The 21432-nt window shown below is 40.6% G+C and overlaps 1 protein-coding gene across 1 annotated transcript; it reads right to left on the bottom strand.

Annotated features, from left to right (window-relative positions):
* Nucleotides 1-667: 667 nt before the first annotated feature.
* On the bottom strand, nt 668-20933 carry pgm3 (phosphoglucomutase 3). Its single transcript, XM_003215676.4, has 13 exons — nt 20786-20933; nt 19610-19815; nt 18217-18401; nt 16532-16599; nt 14570-14703; nt 13406-13601; nt 12386-12543; nt 11207-11290; nt 8493-8591; nt 8038-8154; nt 4866-4988; nt 4059-4232; nt 668-890 (listed from the first exon to the last, which is right to left on the bottom strand). Exons 2-13 carry the CDS (start codon nt 19811-19813, stop codon nt 798-800), a joined length of 1635 nt encoding a protein of 544 aa, XP_003215724.1. The 5' UTR covers nt 19814-19815; nt 20786-20933; the 3' UTR covers nt 668-797.
* Between the last annotated feature and the right edge of the window lie 499 nt (nt 20934-21432).

Below are 21432 nucleotides of genomic sequence, written 5' to 3'. Positions count from 1 at the left end.
AACATCAACCACTATGTAAAATAGTATAGTTGGCCCTCCATATCTACAGATTCTGTCCATATAATTCAACAGCCCTTTGAAGGCAACCATAAGGCTGATGTGACCATTGAAGAAAATGTGCTTGATAGCGTTTCAGAGCTACTGTCTTTCACTCTAGACACGGACACTATTCTGTTCGCACTGTTGATATTTTAGTATTTATCACAATAATCGCTTTGCTTAGTGATAGAGAGCAGAGATATTGATACATATAAGTTTTGACATTTGTTGGCCATAACACATCCAAATTAAAGTGCAAGAGATACAACCAAATAATTTTAGTGCAACATTGTTGTGTGACGGCACCCTTATAATGTGGAAAAGTATGCTGTGGAACACATCTAATCAGACATGGAAAGTAACCCAGCTTCCCATTCTGAGTTATTGCAAGTTGGAGAAGGAAAACAGGTGTCTTTGAAACATTGCTATAATTCTACGTAGGACCTGAAGTTCACAGAGGAAGTAGGTATGAAAATGGGAACTGGCTTCTTCAGGAAGACAACAGCTTGATTCCCTTTGATAAATTGTATGGGCAGTGATGATCAACCTTAAGCATCCTTTCATCTTAAGTATGCAAGTATTTAGAGCTGAACATAAGTGACCCAATGCTGTGAGACAAACAGCAACATGCTTTTAATATTGCTTCATTTTTATTAATCAATATTTAATCTCGACTCACAGCTAGGAAAGATTTAACGGGAAATAGTAATAAAAAAGCCAAAATAGACAGTTTAAGGTTTGGCTTGAAGATCAGCACTTCACGAAGCTGCAGTCTTTGGTGGTTCTCCAACACCCCCAGCTAAATGGTAGACGACCAGGCTGACTTCATGGGCAAGGTTATCTGCATGCTCCTAGAAAGGGGGACAGGAAAAGACTGGAATCAGTGAAAAGCATTTTTCCTGGCATGCAAGAAAATCCTACAAAAAACCATAGTGCAAAGAATTACTTTGTCGGTTCGTATCCAGAAGACTGGATAAAAGCCTAGAGCAGATTTCATTGTAACATAAGCCCTATTTCACTAATTAAAAAGTGGTCTCCAATGTAACACCATTCTGTTTGCCTAGGACAAAACATGTCAAAATAACTGCTCCTTTAGGAGGTTTCCTCCAAGCACAGCTTCAAAAAAAGCAATTTCTCTCTCCAGAGTACAATAAGTACAAACCAGTTCGGGTATACACATCAGTCCCTTTGCAGCTGCAACCTGTATTTAACAAAGCCATTTGTTGACATGTTAAAAAAACCCCACTGAAACAATAGTAGAAATATTTCCTAAATGGGCTTCTGTATATGGGAATTAGAATAGGTCCATTTCATAACACCCAGATCCAGTAGTGGGTTCTTGTTAAGACTTGTGCACAGATTCGCTTTAGCCAGTTTCCTTCAGCTTGTTCAGCTTCTACGGCCGGCCGTAACAGCAAGGGCTCTGCCACCATGTTTTTTCACATCCTTCCCCGTTCCTCAAACTCAGGCTCCCTTGAAGGGAAGGGTCCCAGGAATGGAAAGGGGAGCTTTGTAAGTTCCCCGTTCCCGCCAATTGGCCGGATCTTCCCAGATCCTTTGGCTGCCTAGCCGAAAACAATTTTTTCTATTAACTGATGTTCAGGAAGCTCCTGAAAACAGATCTAGGTACTCAATGAAATTTGGATACCAAAAATGGATTGCCCTCTAGCTGAATTGCACAAGCCTAGTTCTTGTTACATTACTATGTACCAGAGCCAGCAAAGTGTCCAATGCATATTATACACTGGTGCACATGGGGTACGCTTGCTGGTATCCTGCTATTCATTTTCACACTCAACTAACACAATTTCTTAGTGCTCTGCTACTTAGCTAAGGATACCTGAAGTTATGTTGTCCTCAAAGTCAGAGAGAAGAAACATTGTAAAACACTGACAAGATTTTTCTTTTTTAGCACACTTCTCTTTCTCTTCAGTTCCTGGGATTTTGGGTTTTATGGGGTTTTGATGAGCAGAAGGGTACTAAACATCTGCTTATTTTGGCATTCTTTTTAAAATTATATTTATTTGGATTGCACAAGTAGGAATTAACATAATCACATTCCTTATGAGATAATTTTAAAAACAACAAAACAAAGGTGACATATACATTGCATATCCAAATTAGCTAAGAGCGAAAAAAAACCTTCCATATATATTTGCCCTCTTGGTGTCGCCTATTGTTTACACCTTGTTCATACAGGTTTTGTCCCCTACTTGTATCCATCACTTTTTTTACTGTTTTCCCCCTTTCCCTTCCTCTTCCGTTCACCCCCTCCCTCCGGGAACAGTCACACATTTCCTTTATTGTTCATTTTGTTTGTTGGATCATAAGGATAGTCTGGTTGAATTCCTTATATTTTTGTTACCCTTTACCTTGGCTATGGGTTCTTCCCATTTCTGGCATTCTATTAAGGACACATGCATACATTTATTAGGTGCACATGGGTCCTTTGTGGGGTTTAGGATTCTCTCCCCACCATATTTGCCAAATTTCCAGCCCCAAATTATTGACCAGCCCATGAAGGGCTCCCCCTCCACAGCTATTCTTTACTTCATAGAGTGTGAGAAGGATCACAGAAGTATCTCTCTTTAGCAAGATGTGAAGCAATGACAACCGAGCCCGGATCTGATAGGATTGTCAAGGGATGTCTACACTACTGCCATCCTGTATCTGGCTATGGGGATGTAGCCAAATGTTTCTGTAATTCTTCTTGCTCCCCCCTGGCAAGGAATGGCCATTTGTGGGCAATTCAGTAAGTCAAAAGGGTGATATACTGAGCCACTTAGTGCACATCTGCTTGGAGAACTATGACACTACACTGGGCCACTGGGATTACAGCTAGCCAACACATACAGAACTACATCTAGTGTACCTATGATGATGCTCCTTATTAATCTTCACATTTGTTACCATCAATTAGAGCAGGGGTCCTCAAACTTTTTAAGCCAAGGGCCGGTCCACAATCCTTCAGTCTGTTGAGGGGCCGGATTATCATTTGAAAAAAATACAAACAAATTCCGATGCACACTGCATATGTCTTATTTGTAGTGCAAAAACAACAACAACAACAAAAGAACAATACAATATTTAAAAATAAAAACAATTTTAACCAACATACATTTATCAGGATTTCAAAGGGAAGTGTGGTCCTGCTTCTGGCCAATGAGATAGTCAAGTTAATTAGGGTTGTTGTTGTTGTTGTTGTTGTTGTTGTTGTTGTTGTTGTGTGCCTTCAAGTCATTTCAGACTTTGGGTGAGCCTAAGTCTAAAATTTATATATATATATATTTATTATTTACTGCATTTATTTACTACATTTGTATCACACCCTTCTCACCCCAAAGGGGATTCAGAGTGGCTTACAAATTATATGTACATACAATATATTATATTATTAGCATAGCACAATATTAGCATTATATATTACTATATTGAACTATACCACTATACTGTAATATTATTAGTAATATTATATGTAATATAGAACATATAATTAATATTATTATATGGTATTATTATTAGTGTTATATTGTATTACATTATAATATTATTATCAATATTATATGTATATACAATATATTATATTATAAAACTGAAGGCGGGGGCCAGGTAAATGACCTCGGAGGGCCGCATTCGGCCCCCGGGCCTTAGTTTGGGGACCCCTGAATTAGAGTAAGGCTATTGAATCAATAGAACTATTCATCTGGGTATAGATAAAGTCTATTGTATCAACAGGTCTCATCTAGTCAGAACGAACAGGATTGTGACCACTGACTGTGTGAATGCCCTATAGCATGAATGTCACTGAACCATGAGAGGGAGACTAATACAAACCTGCAGCCAGAGCCTTATGCTTGGCCAAACTTCCTAAATTGCTGATATCTTCAGTTTAAACTGTGTAAGACATAGGAAGGTGACAAATTCCCTTTAAAATCTGGCTAAAAGATAAAGTATAATGAAGAAGTCTAAATCCTTCCAACACACACTAACATGAGACTCTGAATTACTTGTGCTCTGACCTGCATATCTGCCTCAGCATAGACTCTGACAACATCTTCTGTCCCAGATGGGCGAACAAAGGCCCGAGCCAACGGATACTTCTTAACAAGGTCATCGATTTCCTCTTGCAGGCCTGGAGGTGTCACTGCTCGCCTTTCCGCATCTGTAGTGTCGATGACTCGTCTGTCTGCAACCTACAGATCCAAGCAAAACAAAGCCGTAGAATCTGACTTGTTCAAGCTCTAACTTGGATCCTGGCTGAAAACCTATTACTCTTGACGATCACAACAGGGCCAAAACATGAATCTCTATACTGAGCCAAGTTCGACCCCTTCCACACAGCTGAATAAAATCCCACAATATCTGCTTTTAACTGGAATATATGGCAGTGTAGACTCATATAATCCAGTTTCAAAGCAGATATTGTGGGATTGTCTGCCTTGATATTCTTGGCTATATGGCTGTGTGGAAGGGCCCTCCATGACGATGAGATGTTCCCTTTCTCTCAGTCAGAGTATTTTGTGCAGCAAAGTGACTGCCCTTTTCAAGAAGTATGCCCATCAATAATGCTGTCACTATCATGCTGTTCAGATCTCAGCCAACAACATGCTATTGAGCCCATTTGGGGAGACCTGAAAGCCTGAAGATGCTGAGAACCCAAGACCAGAAGGGATCCATTCACTTCTTGGCAACAGAAGGCAACCACATGCCCTGGCATCTCAATAACTGCCCAGCCAAATGGCATTACATCTACATGCAAAAAAGAGAGGAGCCATGCCAGTGGGTCACATGAGACATTTTTGTCTGCATGTCTGCTTCTCATTTACCTTAACTTTGAGTTGCCGGTTAGGAAGATCCGTGTACATGGCATCCCATTGTGGAACTGTGAGGTTCTTCAAAGCCAAAATGGCTTCAATCAGCAGCATGTCGGAAATGGCATCACCAACCGTCTAGAGCATACAAAGGAGAGGAAGTGAGAAGAAATCCTAGAAGGCAGAGGCAAATTCAAGGTCTAATAATACTGCATATTCCTAAATTTGGGAATTTTAAATGTTATTGTTGCAAGTATTCAGTCTGCAGATCTATTGTTGTGGGAGACATTTTGGTTTTAAAATTTTAAAAAGTCTGGATTTGTAAAAAGAATAAGAGGGACAGTTCCGCACCCATGATAAGCCATAGCTTTTCATAGTAATGGAACCCCCAATGGCACAGCGGGTTAAACCGCTGAGCTGCTGAGCTTTCTGACCGAAAGGTCAGCAGTTCGAATCCAGGGAGCAAGGTGAGCTCCTGCTGTTAGCCCCAGTTTCTGCCAACCTAGCATTTCGAAAACATGCAAATGTGAATAAATCAATAGGTACCATTCTGGCGGGAAGATAAGGGCGTTCCATGCAGTCATGCCAGCCACATGACCTTGGAGGTGTCTACAGACAACGCCAACTCTTCGGCTTAGAAATGGCGATGAGCACCAACCCCCAGAGTTGGACATGACTAGACTTAATGTCAGGGGAAAACCTTTACCTTTTATAATAACAATATGGCACAAATTATTCATTTTCTCATCTCTCTTCTCCTCCGTCAGTGTTTAATCTGAACACCCAGCTATGATTTATCCTGACTATATTTCACTGGAGCCCCTGGTGGCGCAATAGGTTAAACCCTTGTGCTGGCAGGACTGCTGACCGATAGGTTGGCGATTCGAATCCGGGGTTAGCAGGTGAGCTTCCTCTGTCAGCTCCAGCTCCCCAAGCGGGGACATGAGAGAAGCTTCCCATAAGGATAGTAAAACATTAAACATCTGGGCGTTCCCTGGGCAACGTCCTCACAGACGGCCAATTCTCACACCAGAAATGACTTCCAGTTTTTCAATTTGCTCCTGACATGAAAAAACTGAAACAAACTAAGTTTTATGCTGTGATCTGGATCTGACTTGTTTCAAATACTTCACAAAGTTTGTCAAGCAGGAACAAAAACCAAGAACAGAATGTTTCCCATAATCTTCCCTTTACGTCACATCAAAGGATAATGGAGATGGGCTGGATCTCTGCCAGCTTGATACAAAAACCGAAATGTGTTTATAGGTCTTATTTGAGTGTAGCAGTCATCATTTGAATGCTGCCTTTCTAAATGATAATAATTATGACATCCATCAATTAAGTGAAGTCAAAATGTACTGCCCAGTGGGAAATGGACTCAAGAGGAGCAGTTTTGACTACACAACAACATTGCATCATTTCTGGTGGACAAAAATATCTCCAAGAGTGCAGTCCAAACCCAGTTTGTTCATCATTTCTTTGCGACAACGCCCCAAAGGAGCTAGAAGTGTCAAGTAAGGCATGCTATCTTAAGTACAAACAGGAAGCATCTGGATACAAACCTTTTCAAGATTTAACTCAGGAAAGTTCTCAACTGGCAAGACACACACAAATGCTCCAGACCCCTCTTTTCAACACAAGACCTTATTTCTATTATAAAAGCACTTTTAAGCATGTGCAAACTTCTTCCCACAATTCATCAACGACTCCTCCGCATCTGTTAGGATACCATGTTCTGGCAACAGAAAACAGCAGTCTCATCTTGTGCCTCAATTTGCAAGATTTTTGTTTCCAATATGATTAATGGATTTCCCATGTGGTCTTGATTCTTCCCCCCAATTTATTCACCAAGGCAAAAAGGATAATCAACTAACTGAATCCAAGTTTCATTATTCTTCTAAAGCAGGCATGGGCAAACCTGGGCCCTCCAGGTGTTTTGGACTCCAACTCCCACAATTCCTAACAACCTGGAGGGCCAAATTTGCCCATGCCTATTCTAAAGTCTTGAGTTAGGGAAGCCAATTTTGATCACAATGAAAACCTATCCAAAAAACGAGGAGAGGGGATTTTGATTTGTTTTTACTACTGTAGCTTCTTTTGTACGCTCGGGTGTCCATCAAGTAAAGTCACACTCTGACACAACCACTGACTTCGTCTTCTCCTGTTTTGTTACTTTCAGGTTCCTACAGCTGACTCTAAAAAAACTGTTCTCCTCGGAGGACAGAGCTTTCTACTGCAAACTCTTCAGAATAGATTAGCAAAGAAAAGTTAACTGAGAAGCTATTGACACCAGTGGGATTTTACTAAGATCATAAGGCACAGCCAACAGTTCTGTAAAACCAAAACATAAGACTCTCCACTGCTGTACTATCTGTCCTAAGAAATCTCCAAAGTTTCACAACAAAACCAAAAGGAAGCTGGTAGTTTACACATTTGTAATTGCTACATATTCACGACTCCTACATAATCCACAGGGCAATGTAAGGATCATGAAAGTCTCTTAAACTCAAGTTTGGTAAGCACTCACTGAGATTGATGGAGGCCCTGTTGATCAAGAATTAGATGCATGACATTCCCAACTATCCTTGCACCGGGAATTGTGTGCATAAGGGGAATTTGCAACGGGGGCACTTTGTGCCTCCTATTGCACTGGGGATAGTTCATGAAAACGGCGGGAAGAGTCAGGAAGCTGCTGTTTGATCAACAGGAGAATAGACCTCTCCTGATCCAAGAAGCTGCTTATCAATAAGGGAGGACTTTGGACTGGATCCGCTGTGTAATACCAAAAATAGGATTCAATTTCATACATCTCAAAGATGATCCCAGTTCATTAGTCACCTGAAGAGTACAGTCTATTATAGGTTACATCTGGATGCAGATCTAAATCAAATGAGAGGGCTTTTCCTTGCCCACAATCCAACTTAACAATCCGATCTGCAAAGAATCCCAAGTCCTCCCCTGCAAGTATGAAAGGCAGATGGAGAGGGAACAGTTTCCCAGTTCTGCTGATGGGAAGCAGTTCTACCAGAAACTCCCCTTAGTCATACATTAGAGGAATCCTGCTGAACTAAAGTGGACTTAAGTTACACATCAGCATTTCTCAAGTATTTAGACTGGAAATCATGCAATCTTTCAGAAGTTGTTGATCTGCAACTTTAAATGAGTGATCATACACCACAATTCCCACCTGATTTATCAAATCTATGGTGTTTTCAAGTATCTTTGCAGCTTCTCTTTTTCGGTTGTCTTTTTCCTCTTTTGCCTGATATCGTATCTTCTCTTCTGCAGCTTTACTAAACAATACCTGGAAAGGAAAAATCAATGCATCTGGTGACCATAAAGGACAAAATATGCCTCAACCAAGATTTTAGGTACAAAAGAAAACACTTATTTTTTTTCAAAAAGGATGTGTTCCATGGATAGGCCCATGCTAGCATGGTGCTGGATGTATGCCAAAGTGAGCATCATTCAGTCTTAATCTTTTGTTTTATACTTGGATTTTCCAGTTTGGGAATGGAATGGAAGGCTGAGAGATATCAAGCACAATGCTTGTGAATACATGCTTATTCCCACTTTTGCAAACTTCCCTGGAATCCTTCCAATGAAGGGTAGTTAAGAAACATTTCAAACACACACACTTACTGTGCCATGACCATTTGCTTCAAAATAAACTCCAATGTCAAACTCCTGAGCTTTGTGATGCAAGTGTTTCACTCCAGTTTTCCCACAATGGACAGGCACCTAGGACAGAAAGACCACACAAGACAGTCTAAGGGTCAGGTCTATCGTTGTTGATGTTATTATAATTTGATACACAACAAGATTAGTATACAGCAAACAAGATCCCTATGCTGGCTGTTGTATTGGATCACATGTCAGACACTTCCCAAGTGTCTAGGACTGTGTGATGTATAGGCAAATAATAAGTGCAGATCCGAGTAAGGTGGCCTTTTGCAGCTGACAGATGCTAATTTTGTCAGCGCCATTGTTTTTAAGTGCTGGACAAAGTCTTTAGGCACTGCACCCAGTGTGCCAATCACCACTGTGTCCACATTTACTGGCTTGTACCAGAGTCTCAGCAGTTCAATCTTCAAATCCTCATATTGTGTCAGCTTTTCCAGTTGCTTCTCGTCAATTCTGCTGTCGCCTGGGATTGCAACATCAATCATCCTTATTATTATTATTATTATTATTATTATTATTATTATTATTATTACCCCACTTTTTCTTTCTACAAAGAGACTCAGAGCAGCTTACATTAAAAGCATTTCAATACAATTGAAAATATACAAATATACAAAAATTAATACAGAATGTAATATCATTGGTATTTTAAAAATCCAGCTAAAATCCATAAAAACATATTCAAAACTAAAAACCACTGAACCACTACTTGATCCTAAAACGTTCTTTAAAAGCCCGTCTGAATAGTAGTCTTGTGCATTAGTATGAATTTACTGACCGTTTCTATTTGTACCATTTGAATGGCCCTGTTTCCATTTTAGTCCACCATTTACAGAAATGGGCGCCTATAAAAATAGCTTTTTCCGTCCAAGGTCATGTTTAGAGTGTTAATTTTTGTGTCTGATGTCATTTTATTTTGGTTTGTTGTTTTACGTGGGCTTGGCCCTAAGTAAGCCATCCCAAGTCCCTGTGGGGAAATGGAGGCGGGGTATAAAAATAAAATAATAATAATAATAATTATTATTATTATTATTATTATCATCATCTTTTGGGCCTTGGGCAGTAAAGCATCAGGCCCTGCGAGCCGTGCCTACAAGCCATCGAGCACTCAGTGGTTAATAGGCCGGGCTCACAGGGCCTACAGTTGAGCGCTTGATTGTAGGCCCTACTAGCCGGGCCTACGAGCATCGAGCACCCATCGCTTGGCTGTAGGCCCTGCCAGCCAGGGCCTACAGCCGAGCGCCGAAAATCAGCCGGCCAAATGGCTACTGTTCCTTTTCTTCATTCATTTCACTGTTTCTTTTGTTCCAGTGGGGTTGTGCCATTCCGTGAAATCTGAATGGACGGAATGGTACAAAACCACAAAAGGAACAAATGAAACAGGATTCGGGCCTACTCTACTGAATAGGTCTATAGTTGTGTCTCTGAGTCCATCATCAATACGAAGAGCTAGGAACAGAAGTCTGTTTTACCTACAATACTCCTTCCGCATCTGCAATTTTGACCTTTGCAGATTTGATTACTCACTGATTGGTTCTCTCTGGAACTCTCTAGGTCCTCCAGGGTGACTCTATACTCTATGCCTACTGTTAGGAATTGTGGGAGTTGAGGTCCAAAACACCTGCAGGGCCTAAGTTTGCCCATGCCTGCTATCTGGTCAGTTTCCTGCAGAAGTTGGCCACAGGGTCATGGTGAAAGACCTGGAAATTCCTAGAGAGATGCTCTCTCAGGTAAAGAGGGGGAGGGGGGCAATCGTTTCATCTGCACTTTCTCACTTTCATGGGAGTCCTATGACCTTAACCCCAGCAAATGTAGAGGAAATATTGTATACCATGTAGGCTGAAGACAAAGAAGTACAACTAAAAGCAATGTGACGACTGCCCCGAGATTCAATGAAAAATTCTAGAATAATATTCAACAACAATGACATAAAGGTGTCCATTGTTCTTGGTGAGAAGTACAAGCAAGAAACCCCCTGGAAGACTAGAATCAATGCTTCAAAATGTTCCTTTTTGGGACAACAACTCCCAGAATCCCCCAGTCATCATGTATATGAAAACTGGAGACTTCTGGAGGTTGACATTCAAAAGCAATTTGTTCTAAACTCTGACTAGAAGTGTGTTTTGTGTGGCAGTCAGTGTGTATATTTTACAAATGGCACTGGATAATTTCTCTGTATCACTCGGCCGAAATAACTCTCCTTAGTGTCAAAGAAGCAGCACGACACAGAGATCTATTCAGGATGTTAACTGTCTGAGGCACTCCCATTCCTAAGTGCCAACACAGATACAAGCTCTTCAATGCCAAAGAGACAAGATGTCTCCACTAAAGCTTGACCATAACATGTGTAACCACAGCACAGAAGCCCAAAGGAATATGCCTTAAAAAACAAGATTACACTTAAGGTTGGTCATTCTAGTGTCAATGGAACCCCGTGTTCTGACTATGAGGGCCAGAATTCATCATGATTTCCACAAGTAAATTATTAACGGGTGGAAAAGAGTATTTCCCAGCTCTCCTCATCCTCTGACTAGTTTGTTTCTGCAGTAATGTATGTCATGTCCCAGCAATTTTGAACAGCTCTAAATGAGAAGATTTGAGTTGGTTTTAACTGACACCTCAGCACAAAGGCATGTAACATGGCACCATGCAACAGTTACATAACTTCATACCTTCATGGTTTCTTCCAGATAACGCGTCGAGCTCCCGTTGGCATAGGCTGTTTGTATTACTGCAAATGTTACTGTTTGTCCAGCCTGAAGGGACAGATAAATGCAATTTTCATAATCTGCCCTCCACATGCTTGGCTTTCGAAGTTTATATATTCCAGTTTCCAAATACCTCACTTTTTGTAATGGGTGGAAAGTGTGCTGCATTCAGCTCTGAGACCCCTTCTATACTGCCATATACAATCCAGATTATTTGATTTGAACTGGATTATATGGCAGACTCATATAATCCAATTCAAATCAGATAATGTGGATTATCTGCTTTGATAATCTGAATTATATGGCAGTGTAGATGGGACCTGAGATCACTTACATATTGAGATAATGTACATTAGAAAGTTGAAAATGGAGTATTTTTATTTGCATCCAGTGAAAGAATACCTATTGCATCAATTGCCTTCAACTGGCATCACCTTAGGACTGGCTTGCCCTGTTGCCATAATGATCCACTAAGTTTCTCTTTTTTGCAACTATTTATATATAATTTGCCTTTAAAAACATGTGGATTTTAGTACTTGCTTTGCTTTCTTTCTCTTCTGGTATTTTTGTAAATTAATCATAGCTGTACAATAACTGTAATAATCTAAGTGAACCCAAAGAGAAACAAGTATTTAATTAATTACAGACCCAAACAGATTTAGATCTGTGCCTTTGAAAGTTAATCTATCAAAGATGTGATAAACTCTTCAGCCTAACCCATTAACTATATATTTTTTTGCTTTTGAGGAAATCCATACTTCATCCAAAAGACAATATTATATCCATTCACTAGGGAATGTAAGGAATACCCAATTTCTTCATCGTAATCTCTGTGAAATCGCACATATGGTATTTCCTGCACTTGTGCAAAGACAGACTCTTCTAGAAAGTTCTTGATACATTTTGATAGAATCATATAGCCAGTGGGCTTCAAAACTTTTTTGGGGGGGAAGGGATAATGTGATAATGCTAAAATTGTTGTTTTCACACCAAGCTTTTGGACAAACAAATGTTTGTCCAAAAAAAGTGAAATATCTGGACATAAATTACACACTAGCATAATACACTGCAATTATTCCAATCAATATTCCTGTCAATGTTTAACCACACAGCAATTCCCTACTCCTAAAGGAATCCAGTTACCTTGACCAGAAGTTCTTTAAGGAAAGTGCTGATTAGAGTTGCGATTTTGTCTCCATCAAGCAGATGAAAACGACCAGCAGCGTCAATATAATAGTAAACTATTCGGTCAGCATCACCATCAAAGGAGCAGCATCTCTCACCAGCCTTCATTTCAAATCCTAAAACAAACAAAATTAAAAAAATATTCGGACAAGCTTACATCTTAAATAGAATGCGACACATTGCTAGAAATTAGTTGTCAATTTTAACTAGCTTCCACATGGTGCAAATAATAAATTTTAGTTTTCCCACTAATATATTCTAAAGTCTTTATCATGCAGATAGAATGCTAATTATGCAAAGAGTGAGTCCATGAGCAACATGAATGCGGCAAAAAACCCACATTGGGCCAGAAGTCACTCCTGGACATTCACACAACATTCAGGGGCTTCCAGCCCCTAACGCTGGATAAAATTGGTTAACTTGATTTTATCCTGCATTACAATATGTAACACAATTTTTGTTCCTGGGTTACAATTGTCATTTTCTGATTGTTTCTATTATATAAAATATGGGGAAAGTGTATTAAACTGCAAAACCTTTATTTTAGCAGAACATCCTGCAGCACATCTTGCTCTACTTTTTCAATGAATATCTTATGAAGTCTCAACTGATTAAACATTGTTTGTGGCTGCCACAAAAATGAAGTTTCTGGAGTACAATAACTACTTTCAAAATAAGAAATACACACTTATACAGGAAACAAAACTTTCAAACTAGGAAGAGAACATTTTTCAAATTTTGTTAACATATATCAGTCCAACAAATGAAATGCAACAAAACCTTTTTGTTATTTTTTTTTCCTTTTTGTTGCAACAGACTCCACCACTGAATGTAATGAGTTCCTATCTGCAAGGCAATCAAAGCCAGACTTTATTCAAGACAGGAATCTTACTAGAAGAACTGGGAAACAAACCAATAAAATCAGAAACCACACTCTCTCCTAATGTCCAAAGGAATTATTGCCTTCTAATTGCATACCTACAGGAGGCTTCTGATGAACTTTGACAAAATCAGCTCCGCAAAGGTGATTGAGTCTCCCTTTAGTCCCATCGTTGTCTATGTGCATCACGAGGCTCCCGGGGAGGTAGTATTGCATTTCTTTGAGCTTCAGAGCCCCAATGCCATTCGCACAGTCAATCTTCAGGCACATGTGCCCATCCCTGTGGCTTGTAGCCTATGGGTGATTTTTTAAAAGCAAAATAAGGCCTTTCAGAAAGCATTTTTAAAGGTTCTACCATTTGTTCATAAGCAATACGTGTTTTCCAAAGCAGAGAAAGAAAGCTCACAAGGAGAAGAATGAAAAAGAGGGATATGCAAATATAATTTAGAATCACATAACTATCTGAATTCATGTTAGTTGTAGTTTTACAATGTTGTTAGCCTTTCCCTACCAAAAAGGGTGCCATCTTATCAAATTAGAACTCCCATGATTGAATAGCATTGAGCAATGCTATACTGTCAAACTCTGATAATTCTACAGTGTAGACGCACCCTAGGATGTGCATTTCTCACCGTAGAGGGCATGAATTCATTCATAGTGTCAGAACTTTTAGAAAATACATCAAAATCCAAAACCCATAAAACAGCAATGCTTTTATTAGGCCACTCCAAAGCATAACATACATCATGCAAGCTTTCGAAGCTTCACTGAGTTCTTCACCAAGCAAAGATGTTTAAAATCAAACAAGAGAAGAAAGGTGACAATGTTGAAGTCTGTATTTTGTCTCAGATGTTATTCTGTTCTCAGAAAAGAGGGATCACTTTTCTGCTTCAATAAAGTTCAATAACTGCTTTGTGTGTTTTGGACTGTATTATAATTTGCTGCATGGCCAACACAGCTACATCTGAATATGTGTCCTGAATTTTCAGGAGAGTTGCAGCACAAAGAAGATTGCTGATGTCTCTTCATGGGAGGTTAATACATAAAGAGACACTGTGTAAATAAATAACCTTAGGTCCTTTCCACACAGCCCTATATCCTAGAATATCAAGGCAGAAAATCCCACAATATCTACTTTGAACTGGGTGATCTGAGTCCATATATTCCAGTTCAAAGCAGAGAATGTGGGATTTTATTCAGCTGTGTTGAAAGGGCCATAAAAACACAAACCAGGACTTGTATAAGCAAAGAAACCTTCTCACCTGTTTTGTAAGCTCCACAAAAGCCTTAGAGAGTTTTTGATAGTATCCTTCCACTGTTGCAGTCCCATAGTTTCCATGAGTATTCCTACAGCAGACTATGTAGTGGAGCTGAGGCGTGGTTACTAAGCCATAGTCTGGTTTTAAAAAAACATACTGGTCAAGAAAGGACGAAACTCAATTTCAGAAACAGATTTTGGAGCACTAAAGACAATAGGAACAATTTCACAAAAATATATGCAATGCATTCATAAAAGCTTACACTTAGACCTTTGACCTTTGATTCTCCAGGTGTTTTGGACTTCAGTTCCCAGAATTCCTGACCATTGGACAAGCTGGTGGGGCGCATAGGAGTTGGAGGCCCAAACAGCTGGAAGTGCAGAGGTTGGACACCTCCGACATAGAGAAAACATTGGGTCATTCAGTCCAGTATTATTGCGGTGGGACTCATGGGATGGGATTGCAATCCTATGAATAGGACAGGATTGCAATTCCATCAGCACTGACTACATAGTCAATAGTGAGGGATCTATCACATGTGGTGGTTTTGTAAAGAAGCAACAAAGTTTTGGACGAAGATTCATGAAGAATCACAAAAGGTTTTAAAGAGAAACTTTATAAGAAAACCAGAGTACTATCTATTTAGACTTAGACTTACAATTGACTGAACAAGAAGATAAACTTTTCACTTATATTACGACCACCGCTAGAATTGTTTTCGCTAGAGAATGGAAACAGGAATCAGCCCCACCAATTGAGGAGTGTGTGGAGAAGATAAGAGAAATAAAGGATATGGACGAACTGACTTTTTTGTTGAAGAAAAATACAGGCAAGAAAATGAAAAGAACGAATTGGGACGATCTTCAGGACTATCTGGATAATTTGAGAAAATGAAGATTACGAGAGACAATTTTACTTTTTTTTCTTTAGTAAGGAAAATATTATTGAATAATAAGACAATATTATCCAAGAAGATGGAATTAAAGTCACATTTTTGTGTGTGTGTGGGTATATTTTTGTAGATTATAGACTTTTATCTTTCTCTCTTTTTCCTACTTTTCTATACCTTGGTTGTTCTCACTCTTTCGATGTAGTATAAAAAAATAAATAAAATTCTTTTAAAAAAATAGTGAGGGATGCTGGGAGCTACTGTCAAACAAAATATGGAGGGCTGCAAAATTCATATCCTTGATGTGCAATGTTTTGCCGAAAACCCTAAAGAGATGCAACCAGGAAATGTGAGGGAACCATAATTTTGCATGGAAAGCATGTGTTCTGTCATGGAACTATAAAGAATGCATGTCTGTCATGGAAAAGAGAGTAGGCTTGTTTTCTGCTGACCTGGAAAGTAGGACTTGGAACAATGGGTTCAAATTACAGGAAAGAAGATTCCACTTGATAATTAGGAAAGCTTCCTGCCCTTTAGAATTGTTCAGCAGTGGAAATCTCTGCCTTGGAGCATGGTAGAAGCTCCTTCCTTGGAGACTTTTAAATAGAGGCTGGGTGGCCATTTGTCTGGGGTACTTTGATTGTGTTTTTTACACATGGCAGGGAGTTGGGACTAATGGCCCATGTGGTCTCTTCCTACTCTATTATTCTATGATTATGTGACCCAACTCACTGAATCTCAGTCAAGAGTAATCACCCCCCCCCACACCCAAAAAAAAAAAACATTCACTGGGGTTACACCCCTGTCAAAGTGAAAAATTGTGAATAAAAACTCTTTGCAACTTTTTTACTTGAGAACACACCTCTTTAGGAATTTCTAAGTCCTTCAGCACAACCCTGTGATCAGTTTCTGCTAGACACTGGCCACAGAATTACACTGGAAGATCAAGAGATCTAAAAAGAGTGTCTTAATCAATACCGCAAAAGTCAAACTCACAAATGTGGAGGGCCAGATGTATAATAAAATATTACTGATGTTTAGAAGAGGAAACAGTATGGAAAGTGCATAGGGCATACCATGGTATTGGCCTCCAAGAACAGACACACCATCAGTTACTGACTGTGAAAGCTTCTTGCTGCTAGATCTGTATGCAAACATAGAAATAAAGAGATAATTGTTGAAATGTGATACAAACTCACAAGCTCACTCCAATTAATTGCCAGCAACCAAATACTGACAGATGATATCATATATAGCATAATCCTTAACCTGAAGATACAAGTCCAATGAAATCTACTCTGGAGGAGAAACAATCACAGCAGCCAAGGAGCTAGGAAAGTACTGGGCAACTAAGTAGTACAAACAAACAAAGCCACACGTCTAATCTAAAATAAATGAAAGCCTTCTCTATCAAAACTTAAACAGTTCAATCTGTGCTACATGATATTATGAATTTATTTATGCAATATGATTATATCAGACCTTTTCATTATCAATGGTTAATGCAAGATTCTCAAGTCTTGATAATTGATCAGGTCCAGTTTATTCTCTGTCAAATAGCTGCCTGATTAAGTCCCACACTAAACCAAGACTAAGGCCTCTTCCACACAGCTGTATAAAATCCATATTGAACTGGATTATATGGCAGTGTGGACTCAGATAATCCAGTTCAAAGCACATATTGTAGATTATCTGCCTTGGCATTCTGGGTTATATGGCCACGTGGAAAGGCCCAAATCGTATACAGAACAGGCAGTGGGGTTGAAGAAATAAATCAGAGACAACAAAAGGGCTATTGCAGATGAGTAATCAAATTTCTTTTCTGTTGCTTTAAGGGAAGATGGGCTCAGTTTACTAACTGATTCGATTTACAACTGTGCTTCCCAACTGTTGGTCCTCCAGGTGTTTTGGACTTCAGCTCTCGCAGTTCCTAACAGCTGCTAAGCTGTCTGGGATTTCTGGGAGTTGAAATCCAAAACACCTGGAAAACCAAAGGTTGAGAACATACTATGTTTCCCCAAAAATAAGACAGTGTCTTATATTAATTTTTGCTCCTAAAGATCTGTTAGGTCTTATTTTCAGAGGATGTCTTATCTTGCTTCCTTCTCCTCTGCCAAGGCGGAGGAGGAGGGAACGGTGGCCGCCGAGGAAGGCGAATGCGGTGCGGAGGAGGGAAAGGCACACACCTTTTCCTCCTTCGCCTTCACGCTGCACACATCTTCCACAGCAGCAGTGGCGGCTACCTCCTCCTAGGTCTTACTTTCAGGAGATTCGCCAAAACCTCTACTAGGTCTTATTTTCAGGGGACATCTGATTTTCGGGGAAACAAGGTACACTGCCAAAACTTTTGTAATGACTTGTTACATTTGCGTGACATGCCTACACGCTGTCACTGGCACACTAGTGTGTCATGACAACCAGTTTGGAAAGCTCTGGTTTAGAGGCTAAGTAGCCACCTAAGAAATGTAATGGTATCATACTCTCTGCTCTGCCTGCAGCTTGAATATACATATACAGACCTTGGATAAACTTTCTCAATGATTCTAAAATGGAAGCACTTAAAAAGTGGTACATAGCTCTTCCACGAAAAGGGCATTAGTGAATGGGTCCATTCAATAGAGTTTGGAAACGGTTATTTCATTTGAACTACAAGACTCAGAATCATTTCCAATGGGGTGGATTTTTGAAGTTGTGGCCTTAAAAAGGAACCCTTGCAAGTTCTGATGTTGTCAGTTGTTCCCCAAGAGGCAAGTAGCTTTACCTGGTGTCTCTGCCAATAACCACAAAGGCACTGTGCTGAAGGTCTACTCCTTCCTTCTGGCAGATGTCAGTCAGCACCGCCTGCAGCTCCTCCTCCTCCGCATTGGCCAAGCGAGTGGCATGTGCCTCCCATGCAGCTGCCAACATTTCCCCCAAAGGGTCAATCAGCTTCACGCCATTGTCTTCCTTGAAACAAGACAAAATAACATCATGAAAGGTCTGGATATGTTCCTTGAGTAATAGAAGTAGCTTTCTCTGTAAAGGCTTGCGCAAGAAGAAAAGATATGAAAGAAAAAGTTTAGAAGTTGAAGGTTGAGTAGCCACAGAAATCATGCTTCAAAGTTTTCTTAAAGTGTGTGTGGGGGGGAAAAAATATAATTTGGAAGTGGACTCCCTCGCCTCACAATAGCTTTTCTTATCCCTACACAGTGTTGAATGGGTGGGCTAAAGTTTAGGAGGAAATCCCGAAAATTTTTGTATTTACTCGTGCATGAGTCGATCCCATGTATATGTCAACAGCAGGGTTTGGTGCCAAAATTAAGGGTTTGCTTTGACTTGTAGACATGTCAAGGGAAAAAGTTAGGGCCATATAGCAAATTCAATTTTCCCTCCTCATACAATGTATACAGTGAACATATTTAAGAAGTATTATTGAAAGCTTTCATGGCTGGAATCACTGGGCTGTTGTGAGTTTTCCGGGCTGTATGGCCATGTTCCAGAAGCATTCTCTCCTGACATTTCGCCCACATCTATGGCAGGCATCCTCAGAGGTTGTGAGGTCTGTTGGAAACTAGGCAAGTGGGGTTTACATACCTGGGGAATGTTCAGGGAGGGAGAAAAATAGCATTTCTGGTAAAGGAGAAACGAGGAAGAACAGCAGAAAGTAGATATGCATCTGCGCCAGGCACAGGCAAACTTTGGCCTTCCAGGTGTCTTGGGCTTCAACTCCCAGAAATCCTAGCTAGCTTACTGGCTGTTAGGAATTGTGGGAGTTGATATTCGAAACACCTGGAGGGCGAAAGTTTGCCCATGTCTGATCTACACCATAGAATGAATAGAGCTGGACACCACTTTAGCTGCCATGGCTTAAAATTATGGAATCCTGGGAGTTATAATTTGCCATCAGCGCTGTTTGGCAGAGAGGGCCACAACACTTGTTAAAATACAACTCCATAGCTTTACGCCATGGCAGTTAAAGTGGTGTCAGACTGCATTATTTCTACTGTCTACACCAGTGTCTCCTAACCTTTGGTCCTCCAGGTGTTTTGGACTTCAGCTCTCACAGTTCCCAACAGCTGGTAAGCTTGCTGGGATTTCTGAGTGTTGAAGTCCAAAACACCTGGAGGTCCAAAAGTTGGGAGACACTGGTCTAGATGTACTAGAGCTTCTCTTACTTCGGGGTTGTGGGAAGCGGTGACCATGATGCCAATTGTAGACTTGGTCTGCTTGGACCTCAGCACCGCCAGCAAGCCCATGCAGAACATGGTGTGGTCGAGGTCTTCCGCCTTGGTCCGGAAGCCAGCGGTCCCGTACTGAAGAGACACCCCGGGAGGCTTGGCGTGGAGCCTGGAGTAGTTTGCAACTGCCTCGAAGTCCATTTCTGTAAGAAATAAAACAGAATTATGCTATTATTGTCTGTACTAGAACAGGTTGTAATATATGTTGTCAAAGGCGTTCAAGGTCAGAATCACTGGGTGAGTTTTCCAGGCTGTATGGCCATGTTCCAGAACCATTATGTCCTGATGTTTTGGCCACATATATGGCAGGCATCCTCAGAGGTTGTGAAGTCTGTTGGAAACTAGGCAAGTGGGGTTCGTATATCTGTGGAAGGTCCAGGGTAGGAGAAAAAACTCTTTACTGTTGGAGGCAAGTGTTAATGTTCCTGCTGGCCACCTTGATTAGCACTGAATAGTCTTCAGCTTCAAAACCTGGTTGCTTCTTACCTGGGGGAATCCTTTGTTGGGAGGCGTAGTTTATTAAACTACAAAAAAAATTGTAGGACAAAAGGTTAAAAATGGCAGCTAAAAAAGGAGGCTTCTGGAGTATAACAACTACTTTCAAAGTAAATACTGCACAATTAAACAGGAAATAACACTTTCAAACCAGGAACAGAGATTTTTTTTTCAAATGTTATATAGTGCAATCAATTGCTAGAATTAGTAATTATAAAATCACCAGCATCTTTTGGCAGAGAAGGTGAAAGACCTTATAAAACTGCAAATCCCTCAGTTCCCTTGCATTGAGCCAAGATAGTTAAAATGGTACCAAAATGAACTAATTGTAGAGTGTGCAACCCCTAGAAAGCACGCTCTGCTTCCTCATAGTATCCTTGGGCCCTTCCACACAGCCATCTAACCCAGAATATCAAGGCAGAAAACCCCGCAATATCTGCTTTAAACTGGGTTATCTGAGTCCACACTGCTATAGATCCCAGTTCAAAGCAGATAATGTGGGATTTTATTCAGCTGTGTGGAAGAGGCCCTTGTATCCTACCCCGGCGGAGCTGGTAGGAAAATCACGGAGGAGTAAATTCAGTGTGTATTTGGCTTTCCATGAGCAAACAAACCCACCTTGGCGAATGCGGCTGCTGCTTCTGCGGCTGACAAGGAACCTCCCAAGTGCCCTTCCGGGATCAGAGTCGCGGGCTCAAGACGCCTTCGCATCTGGGCCAATCGGAGCGCGGAGAAGCCGGGGGCGTGGTCACGGAACGCGGCTACACCAATGGGAGCGCGGATTAGACCGGGGGGTGTGGCTGTTGCCCAGGCGTTCCACATCAGCATCCTCACTCCTCCAGCTACACCCGTTTAGAAGCTCAGCTCCAAGGAGAGAAAAAATCACTGTTGTCGTGGGGTTTTCCTCTGAGCGTGGGCTTTTCAGGGCAGTAAATAAAGAACAACACTCAGAAAACAGAGGAATGTATAAAAGAAAATGGTTAATAAAAATTATATATAGATAATAGATATAGATATGAAAACAAAGGAATTCCAGAAAGGAAACAATCAGGGCCACCTAACAAAGGTTTCCCCCAGGCAAGAAGCATCCAGGCTTTGAAGCTGCAAGGCTATTCCATGCAAATCAATTGCAATATTCACACTTGCCTCAAGCAGATGAGTTTTTTCTCCCACCCTGGACCTTCCACAGATCTATAAACCCCACTTTCCTAGTTTCCAACAGACCTCACAACCTGAGGGTGCCTGCCAGAGATGCAGGCGAAACT

Source organism: Anolis carolinensis, chromosome 1, assembly GCF_035594765.1.
Source record: "Anolis carolinensis isolate JA03-04 chromosome 1, rAnoCar3.1.pri, whole genome shotgun sequence".
NCBI lineage: Eukaryota > Metazoa > Chordata > Lepidosauria > Squamata > Dactyloidae > Anolis > Anolis carolinensis.
This window is presented reverse-complemented; position numbering and strand designations above follow the sequence as displayed.

Excerpts from the sequence above, each read along its gene's own strand:
- pgm3 (XM_003215676.4), bottom strand. The coding sequence starts at position 19,813 with ATGGACTTCGAGGCAGTTGCAAACTACTCCAGGCTCCACGCCAAGCCT. Across the intron at positions 13,602-14,569 it reads TTGTGGAGCTTACAAAACAG|GCTACAAGCCACAGGGATGG; the intron begins GTGAGAAGGTTT and ends AATCACCCATAG. Across the intron at positions 12,544-13,405 it reads TCATCAGAAGCCTCCTGTAG|GATTTGAAATGAAGGCTGGT; the intron begins GTATGCAATTAG and ends TGTTTGTTTTAG.